The following is a 19,392-nucleotide window of genomic DNA, read 5'->3' as shown; positions in this document are numbered from 1 at the left end:
TTCCTGGCATTGCCAGCCCACCCACCCACCCACCCAAACTTAGTAGCAGAGAAGTCCACGAATGGCAGGTTAGACTGTAGCACATATACATGTAGCATGCTTGCTCTGCCTCTGAAGCCATCCATTTATGGAGCCTTTCCAATGAAATTTCCTCAAAGGCCAGATTTTGGCCTGAAATCACCCCTTGCTGATCCACAGTAGGTAAAGCATATGGAGGGTTTCCAGAAGAACAGGTCCTAAAGGGCATTTTGCAAAATGATCTGAATAGAATAGAATGGAATGGAATGGAATATGGAATGGAATGGGGAATGGAATGGAATGGAATGGAATGGAATGGAATGGAATGGAATGGAATGGAATGGAATAGAATAGAATAGAATAGAATAGAATAGAATAGAATAGAATAGGCAATAGAATAGAATAGAATAGAATAGAATAGAATAGAATAGAATAGAATAGAATAGAATAGAATAGAATAGAATAGAATAGAATATGGAATGGAATAGAATAGAATAGAATAGAATAGAATAGAATAGAATAGAATAGAATAGAATAGAATAGAATAGAATAGAATAGAATAGAATAGAATAGAATGGGGAATAGAATAGAATAGAATAGAATAGAATAGAATAGAATAGAATAGAATAGAATAGAATAGAATAGAATAGGGAATAGAATAGAATAGAATAGAATAGAATAGAATAGAATAGGGAATAGAATAGAATAGAATAGAATAGAATAGAATAGAATAGAATAGAATAGAATAGAATAGAATAGAATAGAATAGAATAGAATAGAATAGAATAGAATTAGAATAACAGAGTTGGAAGGGACCTTATAGGTCATCTAATCCAACCCCCTACCCAAGCAGAAGTCCCTACACCATTTCTGACAGATGGCAGTCCAGTCTCTTCTTGAAAGCCTGCAGTGATGAAGCTCCCACAACATCTGAAGGCAACTTCTGTTCCACTGGTTGATTGTTCTCACTGTCAGGAAATTTCTCCTTATTTCTAGGTTGAATCTCTCCTTGATCAGTTTCCATCCATTGTTCCTTGCCTGGCCTTCAGGTGCTTTGGAAAATAGGTTGATCCCCTCCTCTCTGTGAGACACCCCCCCCCAAACATTGGAACACTGCTATCATTTCTCCCCTGGTCCTCCTCTTCACTAGACTAACCCCTTTTCAGTTTCATGAGCCTAACCTTACTCCAGATGATTTCAAAGTGAATTACGTCCACCGGTCGCTCTTTACTTGGGCACACCCGATGTTCTAAATATTGGGCTGCATCCTCTCCAGTTCAGATACGTTGCCAGGAAAGTGGAAGAAGGGAGATTTTTACGCTAGTTTTTTTTAAAAAAACAACCAGAATATTTGTCAACTTGCGCCAGAAGCCCACCCCCCTCCACCGCTTTTGGAGAAGCAAGCGGCCCCATGCAAGTTAAAAAGAGAGAGAGAGAGAGAGAGAGAGAGAGAGAGAGAGAGAGAGAGAGAGAGAGAAAGATAAGAGATGTTTTTATTTCCGCCTTCCCCTGACCACGGAAGGAAAATGGATAAGGCTTGATTTGATGAGAAAGCCAAAGCAAGAAAAAAAAATAATCATTCCGATTTGCTCTTCTGCTCCAGTTCTTCATAATAATAATAATAATAATAATAATAATAATAATAATAATAATAATAATAATAATAATAATAATAAAGTTGGAAGGGACCTTGGAGGTCATCTAGTCCAACCCCCTGCTCAGGCAGGAAACCTCATACCATTTCAGACAAATGGCTGTCCAGTCTCTTCTTAAAAACTTCCAGTGTTGGAGCATTCACCACCTCTGGAGGCAGGTTGTTCCACTGGTTAATTGTTCTAACTGTCAGGAAGTTTCTCCTTAGTTCTAGGTTGCTTCTCTCCTTGACGAGTTTCCATCCATTGCTTCTTTTCCTGCCTTCAGGGGCTTTGGAGAATAGCTTGACTCCCTCTTCTTTGGGGCAGCCCCTGAGATATTGAAACACTGCTATCATGTCACCCCTCACCCTTCTCTTCATTAAACTACACATACCCAATTCCAGCAACCGTTCCCTATATGTTTTAGCCTCCAGCCCCTTCATCCCAGACGGTTTAGGTCAGAAGGATGCTTCAGAGCCCGGAGCTAACCCCATTATTTCCAGGAAGGAAGAAGGAACCGCTGCCCTGCTGGGCTGACTTACTACCTCCTCCCTTCAGTTGGCAGCTTCTCCACAGCCCTGAAACATTCAGGAGCTGGTTTGTGACCAGGAGGAGGAGCTGGTTGTTCACCAGCCAAAGGCAGGCCTGAGACAGACCGAACGGAGTTCTTGCAGCTTTCCTCTCTCAAATCAGTCACAAGTATATATCAGATCTGAAGGAGGGTGTGGGGAAGCAGAGGAACTGCAGCTGAGAAGAAGTCCTGCCTTACTGCTCCTGCCACCACCACCGCCTCCTCCTCAGGTACATCAGAGGAGAGCAGAAGAGGAGGACAACGGCTGGGAAAAAGCGGCCGTGTGGAAGAGTTTGGGGTCCAAGATGGAATTGAAACTCTGAGCTGCAGTGGAACAGAAGATCCCGAGAACCTCGCCCTTTCTCCAGCCTGGGTGTCATGTCTGGTAAGGAACATCCCTGTGGAGCTATTGCTCCGAGCAGAAGCTCCACCTTTGGAGATGGGGCAGAAGGGCCAGAGGAGGAGGACAAACATTGTCTCACTTTGGATGCTCGCTTAGTGGCATCCATCGCCTGGTCTCTTGGAACACGTCTCTGATTCAGCCAAGGGTGGTTGGGAAAGTGGGAATCTGTCTTACGTTTCTTGGCTCAGCTGATATTTCTGTCCAGCTGGACCGAGCAAAGTACAGAGTTAAGTTTTAAGTTACCAACTGTTGATACACAGAATTAAGAATCTGGTTGTCTCTTCCACCCCCGTTTGCATAATCTGCAGGAATATCTCCAGCCTAGTCCAGAGCATCCTCTATCTGGGTTTTCAGAAGTACAGACCTCTGTTTTGAGTTTAGGGCTGTAATTTTCTCTTTTTTTTAAAAAAAAAAAGTGTATTGTTCTAGGATGTAAAGAGGGCGGCCATGGTGATTAACAACTGGGCAGCAAATTCCCTTCTCCACATTTTACCTTTTACTTTGTCAGGGTATCTGCTCCCTGATCCAACTCTTTCTAATTCTCACCTCTGAACTGCTGTTAAACTCTTTGCAGGCCACGAAGAAACGTTTGACAGAGTTCCTAAATCTGGGGATTTAACAAAAAAAGGCGTTAAAAGCAAATCCTGAGGCAATAAGATCTGAGACACTCTTCAAGAGGGGTTGAAGTTTGAGGGACGTGATCAAAAAGAGAGAGTTTCCAGGGAGTCAGGGAAAAATTTCCACCCCCACAGAGAAGATATATATATATATATATATATATATATATATATATATATATATATATATATATATATATATATATATATATATATATATATATATATATTTCTTTTGACATATTTCTGAAACTGACGTTGGAAACCGAGCGGTAACCACGCCTAGCACCTCTACTCACCAAGCCCTGGTAAAGTTAAGAAAAGGAAATAAAGGTAGTCCTCAACCTACAACAGGTCGTTTAGCGACCATTCCAAGTTACAACAGCGCTGGGAAATGGGACACGATCGTTTTTCACAATTAGGGCTGCTGCCGCATCCTCACAGTCAGGAGATCAAAATTCAGATGCTTGGCAACCGGTTCATACTTGTGACGGTTTGCGGGTGTCCCGGGGGTCACGTGGTCCCCTTTTGTGACTTTCTGAAAAGCAAAGCCAGCGGGGGAAGCCACTGTAACAACCGCATTACTGACTTACTGCATGAGGCAAGAAAGCTCGTAAAATCAGGCAAAAGTCATTTAACAAACGTCTCGCTTAGCAAGAGAGATTTTGGACCCAGCTTGTAGCCGTAAGACGAGGACTACCTGTATCCCTTTCCAGCTATTGCCGTTGTTCTCCCTCTTTTTCCAATCTCAGGAATGACAATTATTTCAGAGAGAGAGAGAGAGAGAGAGAGAGAGAGAGAGAGAGATAGGTCCCACTGACAAGATCACCAGCCTTTTCTCTGCCATTTTTGAGGTTTCACAGGATGCAAAAGCTAAGGAGACGTTCTGCCCTTCAGGTTTAATGAAGAACTTTCTATCTTTTTCCAAGCCAGACCCGTTGCTGGCATCCTTTAAAAATGCACTTCAGTCTGCCTTTGTTTATTTCATATCTCATTTTACTTCTCCGCTGCCAGAGAGGAAGGAAAAGAAAAGATCTTTGCATTCCTATCGTTCACGGCCTGTCCCTTAAAAGTCTAGCCAAGTCATTGCGTAGGAAGGTGAGGAATGCAAAAAACGAGAATATTCTGGTCGTATTCAGCTTCTTGCTGCGTTGCTGTTTTCCAATTAGCAATGCGGGGCCAGTGCTGCGTTTTCACAAAACTGTGGCATGAACTTTTATATATAAATCAGCCTGTGCCATAATCTGTGTGAGTCCATGTTGATGTCTACAGGTCAATTTTAAAATATTAATGCTGACCTTTTCATGGAAAATGGCCAGCCTCATTTCCTGGCCAGATAGATTGCACCCACCAGCAATCCTCCTTCACTTAAAGTCCCTTGAGCATCACACTTACAACCTAGAATCACACAGGTAGGGATGTGCTAGTTGGCCATCATTTCTCTGAAACAGGCACCTATGTCTAACACAGATAAATCCAACGTCTATTAAAGGGCTATCTGAGAAGGAAATGAACCACTGAATTTTATTGACAGGGTGGGAGATAACAAAACAAGGGATGAACTCCAGGCTGGCACCATAAATCAACCGTTGTGTTTTTCCAAGAGGCAAAATATTGCTAATGGCTGCAAAGTGATGCCTGGTTTACCACGTTGATGGCTTGCTAATGTCTCCTCTGGTTGAGTGCTTGTGGCTGAAAATGCTGAACACAGGGAGAAAAAAGGCTGTGAGTGAGTGATGGCAGTTTCATTCTACTATTTCTCCCAGACTGCTCTTTTGTGTTGGGACTACAGACAGGCCAAGAGCCCCAATAGGCCTCCGACAGCCTGCCAAACACAACAACCCTGGGAGATGTTTGCGTGGTTGAGTCTTCTATTGTTGCCCAAGCTGCTTTGGGGCCAAAGAACCTCATCATGAAAAATGTCAGTGCTGTGGTGTGGGTTCCTTGGACCCCTCCGAGCTGGGTTGTTTACGTGCAGATGTTTCATTAGCCAACTAGCTAACATCAGCCGGGCTAGAAGGGAGGGGATTGGCTCTCTGTTCACTAGATCTTACCTTGTTGGGTCATGAAACATCTGCCAGAAAACAACCAAGCTCAGAGAATACCAAGGACGCCACAGCTAAACCGAGCTACAAATATTCCCTTCTATCAATGCCTTCCAATGCATTTACACGCAGTGCAATCGTGGTGACTCAATGGCTTTGTAACCTCATCCCGGAGACAGCAATGTCATTCCTTTCCTTTCTTGCTTGAAATGGGGCCGATGTTCATTTTTCCCCCAGGATGTGTGGCAACTTCAGGGGTAGGTAATTGCCAGATGTTACTTCTAAGGAACCACTTGATTTCCCCCAGGGATCCTCGGGGGATCTCTTTCATTTGGAGAAGGGTTGGGTGCGGACCCTCTTTGAAAGAGGAGCAGTAGGGAGAATGGATGCCCATTATGCACTCCTTTGGTGCGTAGCGCAGCTGGTGATCGTGACTGTGACTGCTCCGGCATTTGAACATTTGAGACACAATTCTCTTTATTTGGCCTGTTGGCTCTAGGACAAGAGTCAAGATGGTCCTTTCCAATTAAGTGGAAGGCACTGGGTGGAGATGTCAAATAGCCCCTGGATAAGAGCTGAGGTTGGCCCGAAAGGACCAAGAGAAGTGTGGCATACTTGAAGGAAAATGATGGGAGATAAAGCTGGAGCATTCAGTAGAAAATAAACACCTGCCAGGATGTTGGGCAATATGATTTTTTTCCCCCTTTGGGAAGTGGGTGTCTTCACTTTCCCCCACCCTTTGATGCATGTGAGTCTTTGTGTACCCAGAACAGGTAGTTGCTGTGGCTGGTGGAGTAGTAGCTGGACTTCTGCTTCTGGTCCTTCTGGGGATAGCCGCCTACCTCTTCTGGAAGAGTAACTATCTCAAGGGCTCTTATGAAGAACTGACCGATCCTGTCACCCCGGTCTTGCAGGAGCCAGATGTTGCTCAATCAACTTCAGTTCCTCCTCAAAATGCCAGGTACAAAGGTCCTTTTCTGCTGTCCATCATCTACCCTTCAAGGGACCGAGCTGTAGAAGCTCTCTCTGCACCATCAAATTCTTTGGGATCTCCTTCCTTTGCCAGGGATGGGGAATCCAGTCAAGTCTTAAGTGGGTCACCTCAGCGGGCCAGGATTTGGGAAAGGACAATCAACCCTGGGACTCCGAAGCCTCCCTTGAACACTGGGCTGGAGACAAGGAGTCCCTCAAATTCTGTTCTTCTCTACCGAGTAGCCAAAGAAATGCACAGAAATAATGCAGGTATTTAAGACCCCAACCCAAGGATTCCAAAAATCAAAGAATTACCATCAACAAATGAAATGAACAGCAGACATTTTGCTCTGTGCCAAGCTCAGCTTTTCCCAGTCTGCATAATAACAGCGTGAACAATAAAATAAGCACGAACAACTTAAAGGCACAACACATTAAGAGAGAGAGAGAGAGAGAGACAGAGAGTTTCAACGGATTTTTTTCCCTTTGAAGAGCTGGGGAAAACTCTTCCTTCTAATTACTAGCTAATTGGAGACAGAAGATATTCCAGGAAAGATAATAAATAGGGAGGGAGGGAGAACTGGGTAAACTGGGAGAAGAACCCTAGAATTTGTATCAGCCCTGGGGTAGAATGTACACAACCTGTTCATATCAAGGTCCCAACCATTTATTTCAAAACTTTGCATTGATCCGCCATTAAAAGGATGTTGAAGCATCTTTTGACAGCCGTGCTTTGTAATTAAAATATCTAAGCGGACAAAATGCAGATATTTTTTCAGAGCACGCTGTCTATTCTTATCATTAGATTTAAGTTATCTTTAGATTAATTAATTTCCCTAGGATGGTTGAAGAGAAATGAAAGCAAGATGTGTCACGTTTCAGAATCTGCTCGTCCTGGGATGATACTCAAAAGTAATTTAGCCATGATTTGTAGTAACCTTCTTTGGGCAATGTTGTGGTTAAAGTTGGGTTTCAATCCAAAACCATCTTTCCACCGAAAAATTTAAATCTCCTGGATTTATCTCCTTTTTTCCCCCCAAATTAAAATAAGGCCCAAAAGTAAAGAAGACTTGGCTTTCTGCCTGTTACTTTTTCTCCTTTTATTGGTTTTATTTTTTTTTCTCAGTTTGTTCTGTACCAGCCTGCTACCGGCCCTGCAGAAAAGGCAGGGACAACCCCTTTACAACCGGCAAGAGGCTGGAATTACGCCTGCCACATTTATAGCTACAAAAACAAACAAGACACGAACCAAGAAACAGGAGCTTTAAGAAACATGAACCATCCGAGCGGTTGCCTTCAGCAAACCAGCCCTCCCACACATTCCCCTTTTATACAGTTCAGGGCGTGGCTTCTCTCTGCCTCCTTCCGAGGTGCCCCATTGCCTTCCTCTGTTTACTCCTGATTGACTGCCTCCTGCGTCGGGCGTCCTTGAACAGGGCCAGCTGTGGCTCATCTTCATCCATGCTGTCAGGCTCACACAGTTGGGTCTCCGTGGTGACCAAGTGGGAGGGGCCTGGCTGAGGGCCATCATCAGCAAGATCTTCAACCCCCTCAGCAAGGTCTTCAACACCCCCCTCCTCCTCCTCTGAGTCGTCCGACCCAACTGCCGAACCCACAGGCTGACCCTGAATCACAACACAGTTCCTCCTCCTCCTCCTCCTCCTCCTCCTCCTCCTCCTCCTCCTCCTCCTCCTTTTTCTGCATTTCCATTGAAAGAGAGGTAGTTTATTCCTGTTCTGTGATTGGAATCCTGTCTTACCCACTCAGTTAGTTGCCAAGTTTTTTAATCAGCAACTGTTGTCTGAAAAAAGACTTAAGCTGTTCCAATCTTGAAATCTTACCCTTCCATCTTAATTTTACGTTGGTCTTGTTTTGTCAGACCTACCCTGGTGGTTTTATTGCTCTTATTTTGTCCAGAACCGCTTTTACGGGCTGTTTATTATTATTTTTTTTAACTGTCGCAGCTACTTTGCCGGCCGCTGACTGTAAATAAGTACGATTAGGAGAAGAAAATGTAATTCTAGAAAAGGGCTGGGACGCAACAAGCTTGATCCAATTAATGTCAAACGCCCTTTTAAGTCCCTTTGATTTCAGCGGGGGGGGATTTAAGCTCCAATTTCTTCCCCTTCGTTTAAAAGCGTTCCAGATATTTCAACCTGGCCTGCGGCTGTTTTCAGAGCAGTTTAGATTTCTGATATTGGTTTTTTGTTGTTGTTGTTGTTGTTGTTTGTCTCTTTAATGTAACTCAATGCTGTGTTTGCCTTTGGACAGAGCCAAGAGTGTTCCTTTCATTGTCCCACCCAAACTTCACCGACAAGGGTGGACCGATACGCTGAACGGAGAACAAATTCAAGAGGAGAACGAGCTTTATGTTACTCCAGATTCTGCGCCCCGGTCCTCTTTCCACTCTTTAGGTAGGTTGGCATCATTTCGGCGGCTAAAATGCCAGGCATCGGGTTTTGCCCCCAAATCCCGCTTCAGTCTTAAGCAGTGCTTTTTTTGTCATAGAACGCCCAGAACGTAGTTCCGGCACCTTTTTTGGATGGAACCTTGTAGGGTAGGCAAGGCGGGTTGTATGACATGTGTGAGTTCCGGCACCTTTTTCTTTTACAAAAAAAGCACTGGTCTTAAATTCAGTGAACATTGCTATTGCCTGGCTGTTTCAAGAAAAGTCCTTTCCTGTTTAAATCAAATAAGTTTCCTGCCAGGCTGCACAAACAAATATATCTTCCAGAAACAGGGGAGGAAAATTACTAAAATCGTTAAGGGTCAGGACCTATTTTGGTGGTGCAATCTGGTTCAGGATCCATTTCCTGTATTTCCAGTCTTAACTCAAAATGCCGTACGTGGATGTTTGTCCCAGACCTGGATTGGCTTCAGAGCTACGTGATCCCACAGAAATTTGTCTTCTTTAGATCCAAGTTTAAGTTTATAATAGTTGATTAGGAAAGACAATGGGCGTGAGTTTTCAACAAATGCCCCAAAACTTTGCAAAATTTTATTTATTTATATTTATTTAGAAGATTTACATGGCCGCCACTTGCTCTCCCTCTGGGCGGCTTACAAACAATAAAAATCCAGTATAAAAGAATAATAATAAAAAAATAACTTTACCCCCACCCCCAGCAACAACACACAGTCAAATAAGCCACTTGATAATCTGCGGGGGGAGGGGGGATAATTTTTCATGGTGGAAACACTAATCTTATCACAGTTGAGCTGAAGAGGTTTTGTAGCTTCACTTTACGGTCTGCATATTGGTTTGGTCAAATGAGGAGAAGGAATGTTCTCTGGTGGCAAGGGTAGGCCACCTTGGCTCTTTTATTACTTGTGGACATCAACTCCAAGAATTCCTGAGCCAGCGTGGGGGAACTATGGCTCCTTCATGACTTGCGGACTTCAACTCCCAGAATTCCTGAGCCAGCGTGGGGGAACTATGGCCCCTTCATGACTTGCAGACTTCAACTCCCAGAATTCCTGAGCCAGCGTGGGGGAACTATGGCTCCTTCATGACTTGCGGACTTCAACTCCCAGAATTCCTGAGCCAGCGTGGGGGAACTATGGCCCCTTCATGACTTGCGGACTTCAACTCCCAGAATTCCTGAGCCAGCGTGGGGGAACTATGGCCCCTTCATGACTTGTGGACTTCAACTCCCAGAATTCCTGAGCCGGCATGGCTCAGTTTGGAAACCTCTCCCTTTCCCCTCAGCGTGGCTGGCTCAGGAAATCTGGGAGCTGTTCTGTACCAGCCTACTACCGGCCCTGCAAAAAAGGCAGGGACAACCCCTTTACAAAAGGCAAGAGGCTGGAACTAAGCCTGCCAAATTTATTAACATAAAACAGAGCAGACAGAGCAAAGAGAGCAAACATGAACCATGAAACAGGAGCTATTCAAATGGTTGCCTTCAGCAAACCAGCCCTCCCACACATTCCCCTTTTAAACAGTTCAGGGTGTGGCTTCTCTCTGCCTCCTTCCGAGGTGCCCCATTGCCTTCCTCTGTTTACTCCTGATTGACTGCCTCCTGCATCGGGCGTCCTTGAACAGGGCCAGCTGTGGGTCATCTTCATCCACGCTGTCAGGCTCACACAGCTGGGTCTGCATCATGACCAGGTGGGAGGGGCCTGGCTGAGGGCTTTGCGGAGCCTCAAGGCTATCCTTAGCAAGCTCTCCAACATCCCCCTCCTCCTCCTCTGAATCGTCCGACCCAACTGCCGAACCCACAGGCTGACCCTGAATCACAACAGGAGTTGAAGTCCACGAGTCATAAAAGAGCCATGGTTGCCTACCCCTTCCTGGTGGCAGAAGCACGCATGGAGATTTGCAGCATAATCCCACTAAGTTCAGAAGTATATCCTGATGAGACCAACAAGTTTAAAGTGATGTCCTAATTAAGGGATTGAAGGAGAGAACGCAACTGTCTGATTTGTTCTCCTGAATTCTTTCATTTAGATGTCTGTGGAGATTCTCAAGCCATCCAGGTCCTGGTTGTCCCAAAGGTGGCTTTTCAAGGGGTAACTGGACTTGCTTGGTTTTTTTCCCTTGAAGACGTTTCGCTTCTCATCCAAGAAGCTTCTTTTTGGAGAAGGTTCTTGGATGAGAAGCGAAATGTCTTCAAGGAAAAACAAAGGAAGTCCAGTTGCTCCCTTGAAAAAAACATCTTTCATTGAGATTTCAGTAAGTTGCCCTTGAGGTTTGCTTTGAAATTTATAACCCAGCTGATCTTGAAGTCTGTATGTCTGAATTCATAGGTAAGGTAAAGGTTCCCCCGCACATGCGTGCTAGTTCTTTCCAACTCTAGGGGCCGGTGCTCATCTCCATTTCAAAGCCAAAGAGCCAGCGCTTGTCCGAGGACGTCTCCGTGGTCATGTGGCCGGCATGACTGCCAAAGGCGCACGGAACGCTGTTACCTTCCCACCGCAGTGGTCCCTATTTTTCTACTTGCATTTTTTACGTGCTTTCGAACTGCTAGGTTGGCAGAAGCTGGGACGAGTAACAGGCGCTCACTCTGTTACGCGGCACTCGGGATTCGACCCGCCAAACTGCCGACCTTCTGATCAACAAGCTCAGCGTCCTAACCCACTGAGCCACCGCGTCCCTATGCTGAATTCATACTGCTAGTCTAAATAATTGTGCAAACAAAAGGAACCAGATTTCCCCAGATGAACATCTTCCAGATGCAACAAATTGTCCTGTCTGTTGACCAAGATAATTCTTTTTTTATTTCTTATTTGAGAATACATGAGTATAGCTTTTAGTTTCATATTTATTGTGGTCATTGACCAGTACACTGCATAAACATCGTACAATACTAAAAAAAAACCACTAGAACCGATATACCGTAGTTAGCATGCGTGAGTTTGGGAAGACACAGGTTGTTTGAAAGTTGTCAACTTAATCCCAAGATTTGCAACGACTTTCCAAGTACCGCTGTGCAATTTTAAGAGAGAGACCCTGGACATCCAAAAATGCACTTTTAAATAATGAAAAAAGGTTAAATAAAACCTTTCAACAGTTGGGATTCTATGTGACAACACAGAAATATTGTGTGTATGAGACATAGCTGCTTTTAATGAATGAATTAAGGGTCCATTGTAGTTGGATGATTTAACAAGAAATAAAATTTTTATTTTAGGATTCATTGATTATCTGCTGTGGATTTTATAAATTAATTCCGCTGGACCAGGTTACGTTTAAGAGGTGACATTCAGGTTCTCTCTTGTGAAAACTTGATCCAGATCTCAGCTGCAGATTTATTATATTACCATTGATTGAAATGCATGGATTGTTGTTGTTAGTTGCAAAGTCGTGCCTGACCCCTCGCGACCCCATGGACAACGTTCCTCCAGGCCTTCCTGTCCTCTACCATCTTCTGGAGTCCATTTAAGCTCGCGCCTACTGCTTCAGTGACTCCATCCAGCCACCTCGTTCTCTGTCGTCCCCTTCTTCTCTTGCCCTCAACCTTTCCCAGCATGAGGCTCTCTTCCAGTGAGTCCTTCCAAAGTATTTGGCCAAAGTATTTGAGTTTCAACTTCAGGATCTGGCATTCTAAAGAGTCAGGGTTGATCTCCTTTAGGATGGACCGGTTTGATCACCTTGCAATCCAAGGGACTCGCAGGAGTCTTCTCCAGCACCATGGTTCAAAGGCATGGATGGTCCACAGTAAATACGGTAGAAACAATTAGGTTTTAAACGTGTTTACCCACTTTGTGTTTTGAACTCAGCGAGGTTGGCCGTTTCCTTTCTCTCTTGAAGCTGGAGCTTACCGTGGAGGGACCATCAATCCGGAACTCTACCGGTCTCCTGAAGATGAGAGTGAGACGGACTTCCCAGAAGGAAATATTGGCCGGCTTTGGTTCTCCGTGGAATATGAGAAAGAGTCGGAAAGGCTCCTAGTCTCCTTGATTAAAGCTCGAAAGTTGCAGCCTCCTTCTGCTTCCTGCAACCCCTTGGTGAAGATCTACCTGCTCCCGGATGAGAGGCGTTACTTGCAGTCCAAAATGAAACGCAAAAATCTCAACCCTCAGTTTGACGAGGATTTTGTTTTCCAGGTAAGCACCGCTGAAGATGAGCTTGATCACCATCATCCAGCTGTGGGAAGCTGACAGCCTGGAAATATCCACTGTGGTGGGGTCCTTGGCTGCTCTCTGATCTTGGTTGTTTTCTTGCAGACATTACATTGCCCAGATGTCAACGCTCCTAACATTGGATGTTTTCGCTTTGACAATAGGTGGAGATGCAAACATTTTCCTTCTTATGTTTTACTCTTAAGAGTTAGAGTTAGATGATACTGGAGGGGGGGGGAGGAATGTGCATGATAGTTTAGCTAGACATAACAATACTAAACCTAGTGTGTGAACCAAGGTTATGGAAATAAGAGACGATAGGAGTTTCATCTGTCGGAACCATGGCACCAACTAGGTAATGTCATCAATGCTACAAGAGAATGGGGTTTGTGGGGAGGACGAGGAAGAGGAAGGGGAGAGGGAAGGGGAGGAGAATTGTGGGGGTGGTCTCTGTGATGGGTTGTTTTCTTGTAGACATTTCATTACCCAAGTGGGTAAAATCCTCAGAGCTGGAAGGGGCTATGGTTTGCTCTTTATTTATATATGTGGCTTGCCCTGTGAGTGTTGGCAGAAGTGCTGTTTTCTTCTTGGTAATTCCTTGATTGGATTCAGGTCCAGGTTTTCAGCCAGCCAGTCACAACAGCCCCCAAACAATCCTCCAGACCTTACCGCTCCCAAACGTTGAGCTAGGAGTGACCAACAGCGGTCTGCTTGAAAGACCGTTCTCACTTCAGGCCAGACGGTTGAGTCGTTGGATCCGATGGCTCCCTTATCCTTCATGAAAGCTTGGAAAGTCTCCTGAGCAGGATGAAGCTGTACGCATGCCCAGAATTAAAGCGAAGAAAGTTCGGAGCCATCTGCTCTACCCTGAAGATCCCAGATTATCTTGGCCTGCCTCACGTTCGGAGCTGTGGGTCAGATTCATCCCAACTGCTTCTTCTACCCCTTCTGTGCTTCCTCCTCTCTAGATTTCAAGCACCGTTTTATTTCAGAGGACACTGAAGTTCTGCGTCTACCATGTCGATAAGCAGAAGAAACACATCCACCTGGGCCAGGTTACCTTCCCACTGAAAAATGAAACGTTGGCTGAAGATGGAAAAGTTGTCGTCTGGAGAGATTTGGAACCAGATAACCTGGAGGTAAGCAACGAATGAAATGTTAAAATTCATTAGATGAATAAGCACAGAGTTCGTTTGGGGATTTTTTTTTGTTTTTGTTTTTTGCAAGCAATGAACTTGACGTTGGCTACAATTCACAGGTTACTTAACTTCCTCTTGTGAGTGTGTTTGATTTAGCGCAGTCTGTGAAATTGCTCGTTTCGTGTGTGAGAAACTGCTATTTTATAGTTTGGGAGAGCTGTGGGTTCACCGAGAATGTTGGCAGGGATGACAAAAATTAGCTGAGGCTGTTTTTCCTTTGGTTTGTTGGGACCTTTTGAAGGAAGCTCTTTGCTTTCTAAGCTATGCTAAGTCCGTGTTGAGAGCTACGTACAAGGATGGAGGATGTCCTTTTCAAAATGGTGAAGATTTGTGCCGTATATATTTTTTGGCAATAGCGGAAATTATCTGGGAATACACATACGGGAAGAGAGGATCAAATTAAGTCCTGATATCTAAAACGAGGTACTTCTGACTTGTGTTCAAACTAAACCTTGATGTGTTCTTCAAAAAACCCTGGCTTAGCATTATGTGTGACTATAACCAGCATCAGATTGGGTGAGCCAAGAAAATCTTATGGATCCTATTTACCTTCTTCCCTCTTGTCGGACAAACAGGAGAAATTTGTTGAGGAAAGGAATCAGATGTTACTGATGACGCAGGACATTTCTTATTTCAAGTTGAGCATCCACCAACATCTGGGGTGGATGGAGGAGAAGGAGAATTAATTACAGACTCATTAGCTCTGCCCTTTCTAGTTTAGCCATCCCACTAATTGGAGTGAATAAGAGTTCAAGTCGTGGATATTAAGATAAAGAGAGAGGAAATATTTGATGCTGAAATAAGAGAAAATTTGGTCGCTAAATTTAAGACCTTTGGAAACTAATAGAAAATAAGAATGTTATGTTGTTTTATTAATTAGTTGATGTAAGATGGTGAGAAATACAATATATTCAAATAGATAAAATATGTATTCTGACTATTAGACTTTGTGATGTACTGGGATAATGGGAACTTTGATTACTTAAAACTTGGAAACTAGAAATATTAAATGTTAAGTTAAATGTTAATGGAAAATTAAAAACTGGGGAAAACCAAGTAAGTAGGACATTGATTGTCTATAAAGACTGAATGTTAAAATAATAAGGATATGTATAAGCCAATTTTTTTTTTGGATAAATGTAAGAACGTCATTTTTATCTAATTGATTTAACGAGAATTGCATTAGTTTAAACAGGAGACAGTAAATACTAAGGGGCAAAGAGAGAAAAAATTTAATATAACAGCTCGAGGCTTGCACTAAAGTTATTTATATGTCATTGCATTATCGATTAACCCAGCCGCCACACGGCTCTTCAAATACTTAAATGTAAAATTAGAAAATCAATAAAACATTATTATTATTATTATTATTATTAAAAAATAGAGTTCAAGTAGTGGAAGAAATAATATTTGTTCAAGATTTCTGACCTGTGTCTTTTTCTGCCTCTTCCAAGCCACCGTCTGAACATGGCGATCTCCAGTTCTCCCTCAGCTACAATGGCTATCTGGCACGCCTCACGGTGGTGGTGCTGAGGGCGCGAGGTTTAAAGGTCCAGAATGAGCGAAACGGCGTTGGTCAGTAGGGGGATATCTACAACTATTTTGCTTTGTTTCTTTTCTTCCTTCCAAGTCAATTTTGTAGGAATAGCTTTGTCTTGTTTGTGACCGTATCCTGAATGATAAGCCAGATGACAACTTCTAATCATCAACTGGAAAATTGACTAAGCTGGCACCTTCATTCTTCATCCGTGAGAGGAAAGCGGGCAAAAGCTAAATTAAATTCAAATTAAATGTTTGAATATGAATTCCACATCTGTTTGGGGTCTAAATGGCTACCCTCTCTGGATTATGAAACTCCAGACCACCAGGTGGCAGAATTGAGATATAGTTCTTGTTTCTCTTTGCTGCCACCCAGTGGCCATTCAGAAATTTGCAGCAGCCTACAGTAAATTAAAGTTATTCCTCCGTGTACAGAACTTTAGGCCAAAATTCCCTGTTTCAAAAACTATTTATTCTCCATATCAAGCAATTTCATCCCCAAAGATTTTTCTCGAGACTTGGTGTTGTATGTCCTCTAAATATTCTCAGGAGATTTCAATATTTGCTTAATATTCTATCTGTATTTGACATCTCATGATCTTACGCTGCAGTATTTGACATTTGCTATTTATCAATTGGTGTGTAAACTTACACTACAATACACCAGTCTATTAAAAAGTGGACAAATGGGGATTTAAGAGGGCATTAATAATCCTTCACATTTTATATACCCTTAATCCTCTCTTTCCCATGGCACCCCAAGTTGGCGACGTATTGAGGCATTATAAAGAAAGGGGTACAGATTGTGGTTAAAAAAAGACAAATTGGCAAATACAGCAGTGCAATCAAAACTCTTTTCATGTGTGTTGCATGTATGATGCAGATAAGACAGTCAGGGCACTGATCACACCATTGTGGTCGCCATCTTGATTTTGATTGACACTAATCCACCATGCAGGGGTGAGATTGGTGCTAATTCCCCCTACCTTGATAGCTTCGTGCTTACGCTGTGAACAAAAGTTCTCAACTACAGGTGACTTCCCTCTCTTAGAACTATTTTCAAGACCTTGTGAAAAACTTCTCCAAGGTCAGATAGTTGGTATTTTGTGAGTCAACAAATCACTGCTTCCTGGTGCCCTGATTTTTGGGTCTTGGCTTTCTCCTGCAGTCATAACAGGATCTCTAGGAGGTTTAATACATTCATTTTGCAAGGACCTCACTCCCAACTTGCTAAAATAAAAGAAATATGAACCATTTCAGCTCCAGAGAAATTTAGAATTAGAATTAGAATAACAAGAGTTGGAAGGGACCTTGTAGGTCATCTAGTCCAACTCCTCCAAACAAACCAGGAGACCCTACGCCATTTATGACAGATGGCAATCCAGTCTCTTTCTGAAAACGTCTGGTGATGAAGCTCCTACAACATCTGAAGGCAACTTCTGTTCCATTGCTTGATTGTTCCTATAGCTTTTGGAGGCTAAAGAAAAAAAAGAATGGAAAAGTTGTGTATTCCTGCCCCTCTATATATCTGAAGTGAGAAGAGATCACACTCACACGTCTGGCTGAATTTAAATAATATAGAATAGCATTGGAAGGGTCCTGATATCAAAAATATGCATTTTGGATTTCTGATAAGGCATCAGAAGATGATAAACTCAAAAATATTCGAAGTGCAAGACTTTCCTATTAGATGTTTGAGCAGCATACATTGGATATTGACCAAACTTTGTTTTGGATATATCTATATCTACTTTGCAACAAGATCAAATTTCCCATATCCATGCTTATGTTGCTGGAAAATGTGGAGCATTGTTGGAGGTGTAATCCCTAAAATTTAAATTTGAATTACATTTTGTGTGGCATTCTCCCAAAGTGTCATTTTGGAGCTTGCGTTCCGAGTATTGTTTCCAACCTCATCCTTTTGTTCCAGGCGTGTGCGTCAGAGTGTCGCTAATGCACCACAACCAGCTCATCAAAAGCAAAAGGACCACAGCCATCGTGGGATCCTCCAATCCGTTGTACAATGAGACTTTTAGCTTCAAGGTGGACCAGCTGGACCTCGATGCAACCAGCCTCAACATGACTGTTCTCCAAGGAGACGGTAAGTAGCCCATGACCTTACTTCCAAGAATCTTGGGGACTCGCGTTTGTGTTTTCGCCCTGATCTTTTATTTAATCCTAATGATTTTGGTGGCTTTTGTTTAGAGACGTCCTCACTGGGCTGCGTGATTGTGGGGCCCTTCATGTACACCCGGGGGAAGGAACTCGAACACTGGAACGAGATGATGAGTAAACCAAAGGAGCTCGTCAAAAGATGGCATGCGCTATTGCTTAGCAGCTGAAAACTCATACAACAGTTTCTCCCTCCATGGTGGCTCCATCTGAGGTAAATTCCGATTCTATTCATCAGAGAAGTTCTGGGTCTCGCTGATCAAAAGACAAGGGGCAAACTTTCTTGAAGAGGCCGGATCTCCTGCTAGTAGATTATCTCACATTACCCACTGAATGAAAATGGAGAAGATTTTTTGATCCTAAAAATGAGAAGACCCCGTCAATCACGAGAAACGTGTACCGGATGTATCATTCCTTTTATCGTAACTGACAAATTTGATGCCTTAACCCCAAAGTTCTGTGAATTAGTAGAATATTTCAGTATAATTCAGAGCTGAAATTAAGGGGGTTAAGAGTATCTATGTCAGGGCGGCTGCTTTAACCCCAGATAAATGTCAGTTTATGAAATGACCGCCTACAAAAGGGACTCTTCCAAAATAATATTACAGCGTTCCTGTTGAAAGCATGACTAATTGAACTAAACAGAATAAAAACACTTTTAGTTCATTTTAGTCATTTATTTATTTAGTCCCGACTCAAGAGTAGTGGCTCTGTGGTTAAGATGACTCTCTGCTTGTCAACTGGAAAGCCGGGGCAGCCCTGGTTCGAGACCCTGGCTCCATGCGACAGGGTGAGCTCCCGTTCCTTGCTCAGCTGCTGCAAGTTAGCAGTGTGAAAGCATAGAAATGCGAGTAGATAAATAGGCACCACTTTGATGGAAAGGCAATAGCACTCCAAGATGTCATGCTGGCTTCAGGACCTGGGAAATGTCTTCGGAAGTGCTGGCTCAATGGCTCTGAAACGGAGATGAGCACCAATCGCTAGACTCAGCAACAACTAGTTGAGTAAAATCTTCCTCCCTCCCATTGGAAATCTGCCGTCTAGAATATTTCCACGGCTTCTTTATTGTTCAACTTGGGAACAGGCTTGTAAGATCTCATGAAGGAGTCCAGTGATTATCAGTGAAGAACCGAATCCCCTTGCAGAATCAGAAGGAAGGGTCAGCTAGTTGCTTTAGTGAGCATAAATATTTTTTTTTTATTTTATTTTAATTCTATTTATATCCCGCCCTTCTCCGAAGACTCAGGGCGGCTTACAAACTTAGCAGTAGCCTTCATTCTATGTATATGCCTGCTTATTAGGGCTTTCACACCCCCCCCCAAGCGGCATTATTACAAAGTCAGCTTAATTGCCCCCAACAATCTGGGTCCTCATTTTACCTACCTGGGAAGGATGGAAGGCTGAGTCAACCTTGAGCCTGGTGGGACTCGAACCTGCACTAATTGCAGGCAGCTGGTGTTACTTAAGGAGGCATCAGCCCACTGCTCCACCAAGGCTATATTCAAGCTATCTTCTTGAATACTGTATAGCCTAAATATTCAAGCTATCTTCTTGGTGAAGAATGGTTGCAGGAATTGGGTATCTCTAGTGTAATGAAAATAAGTGCTAGGGGTAATATGATAACAGTCATCCAGTATCTAAGGCAGGGGTCCTCAACC

General features: G+C 43.4%; 1 protein-coding gene across 1 annotated transcript; it reads left to right on the top strand.

The window, feature by feature from the left end:
- Positions 1 to 2,371: 2,371 nt before the first annotated feature.
- On the top strand, positions 2,372 to 18,092 carry LOC310641784 (synaptotagmin-15-like). The gene is made up of 8 exons (XM_083365046.1): positions 2,372 to 2,608; positions 6,057 to 6,249; positions 8,532 to 8,674; positions 12,514 to 12,809; positions 13,793 to 13,963; positions 15,478 to 15,598; positions 17,493 to 17,663; positions 17,768 to 18,092. Exons 1-8 carry the CDS (start codon positions 2,602 to 2,604, stop codon positions 17,902 to 17,904), a joined length of 1,239 nt encoding a protein of 412 aa, XP_083221172.1. The 5' UTR covers positions 2,372 to 2,601; the 3' UTR covers positions 17,905 to 18,092.
- Positions 18,093 to 19,392: the final 1,300 nt, after the last annotated feature.

This window comes from Vipera ursinii (genome assembly GCF_947247035.1).
Source record: "Vipera ursinii genome assembly, chromosome: 5".
In the NCBI taxonomy this organism is placed as follows: Eukaryota; Metazoa; Chordata; class Lepidosauria; order Squamata; family Viperidae; genus Vipera; species Vipera ursinii.
Note: the sequence above shows the minus strand (reverse complement) of the source record. Positions and strands in the feature narration are given on the sequence as shown.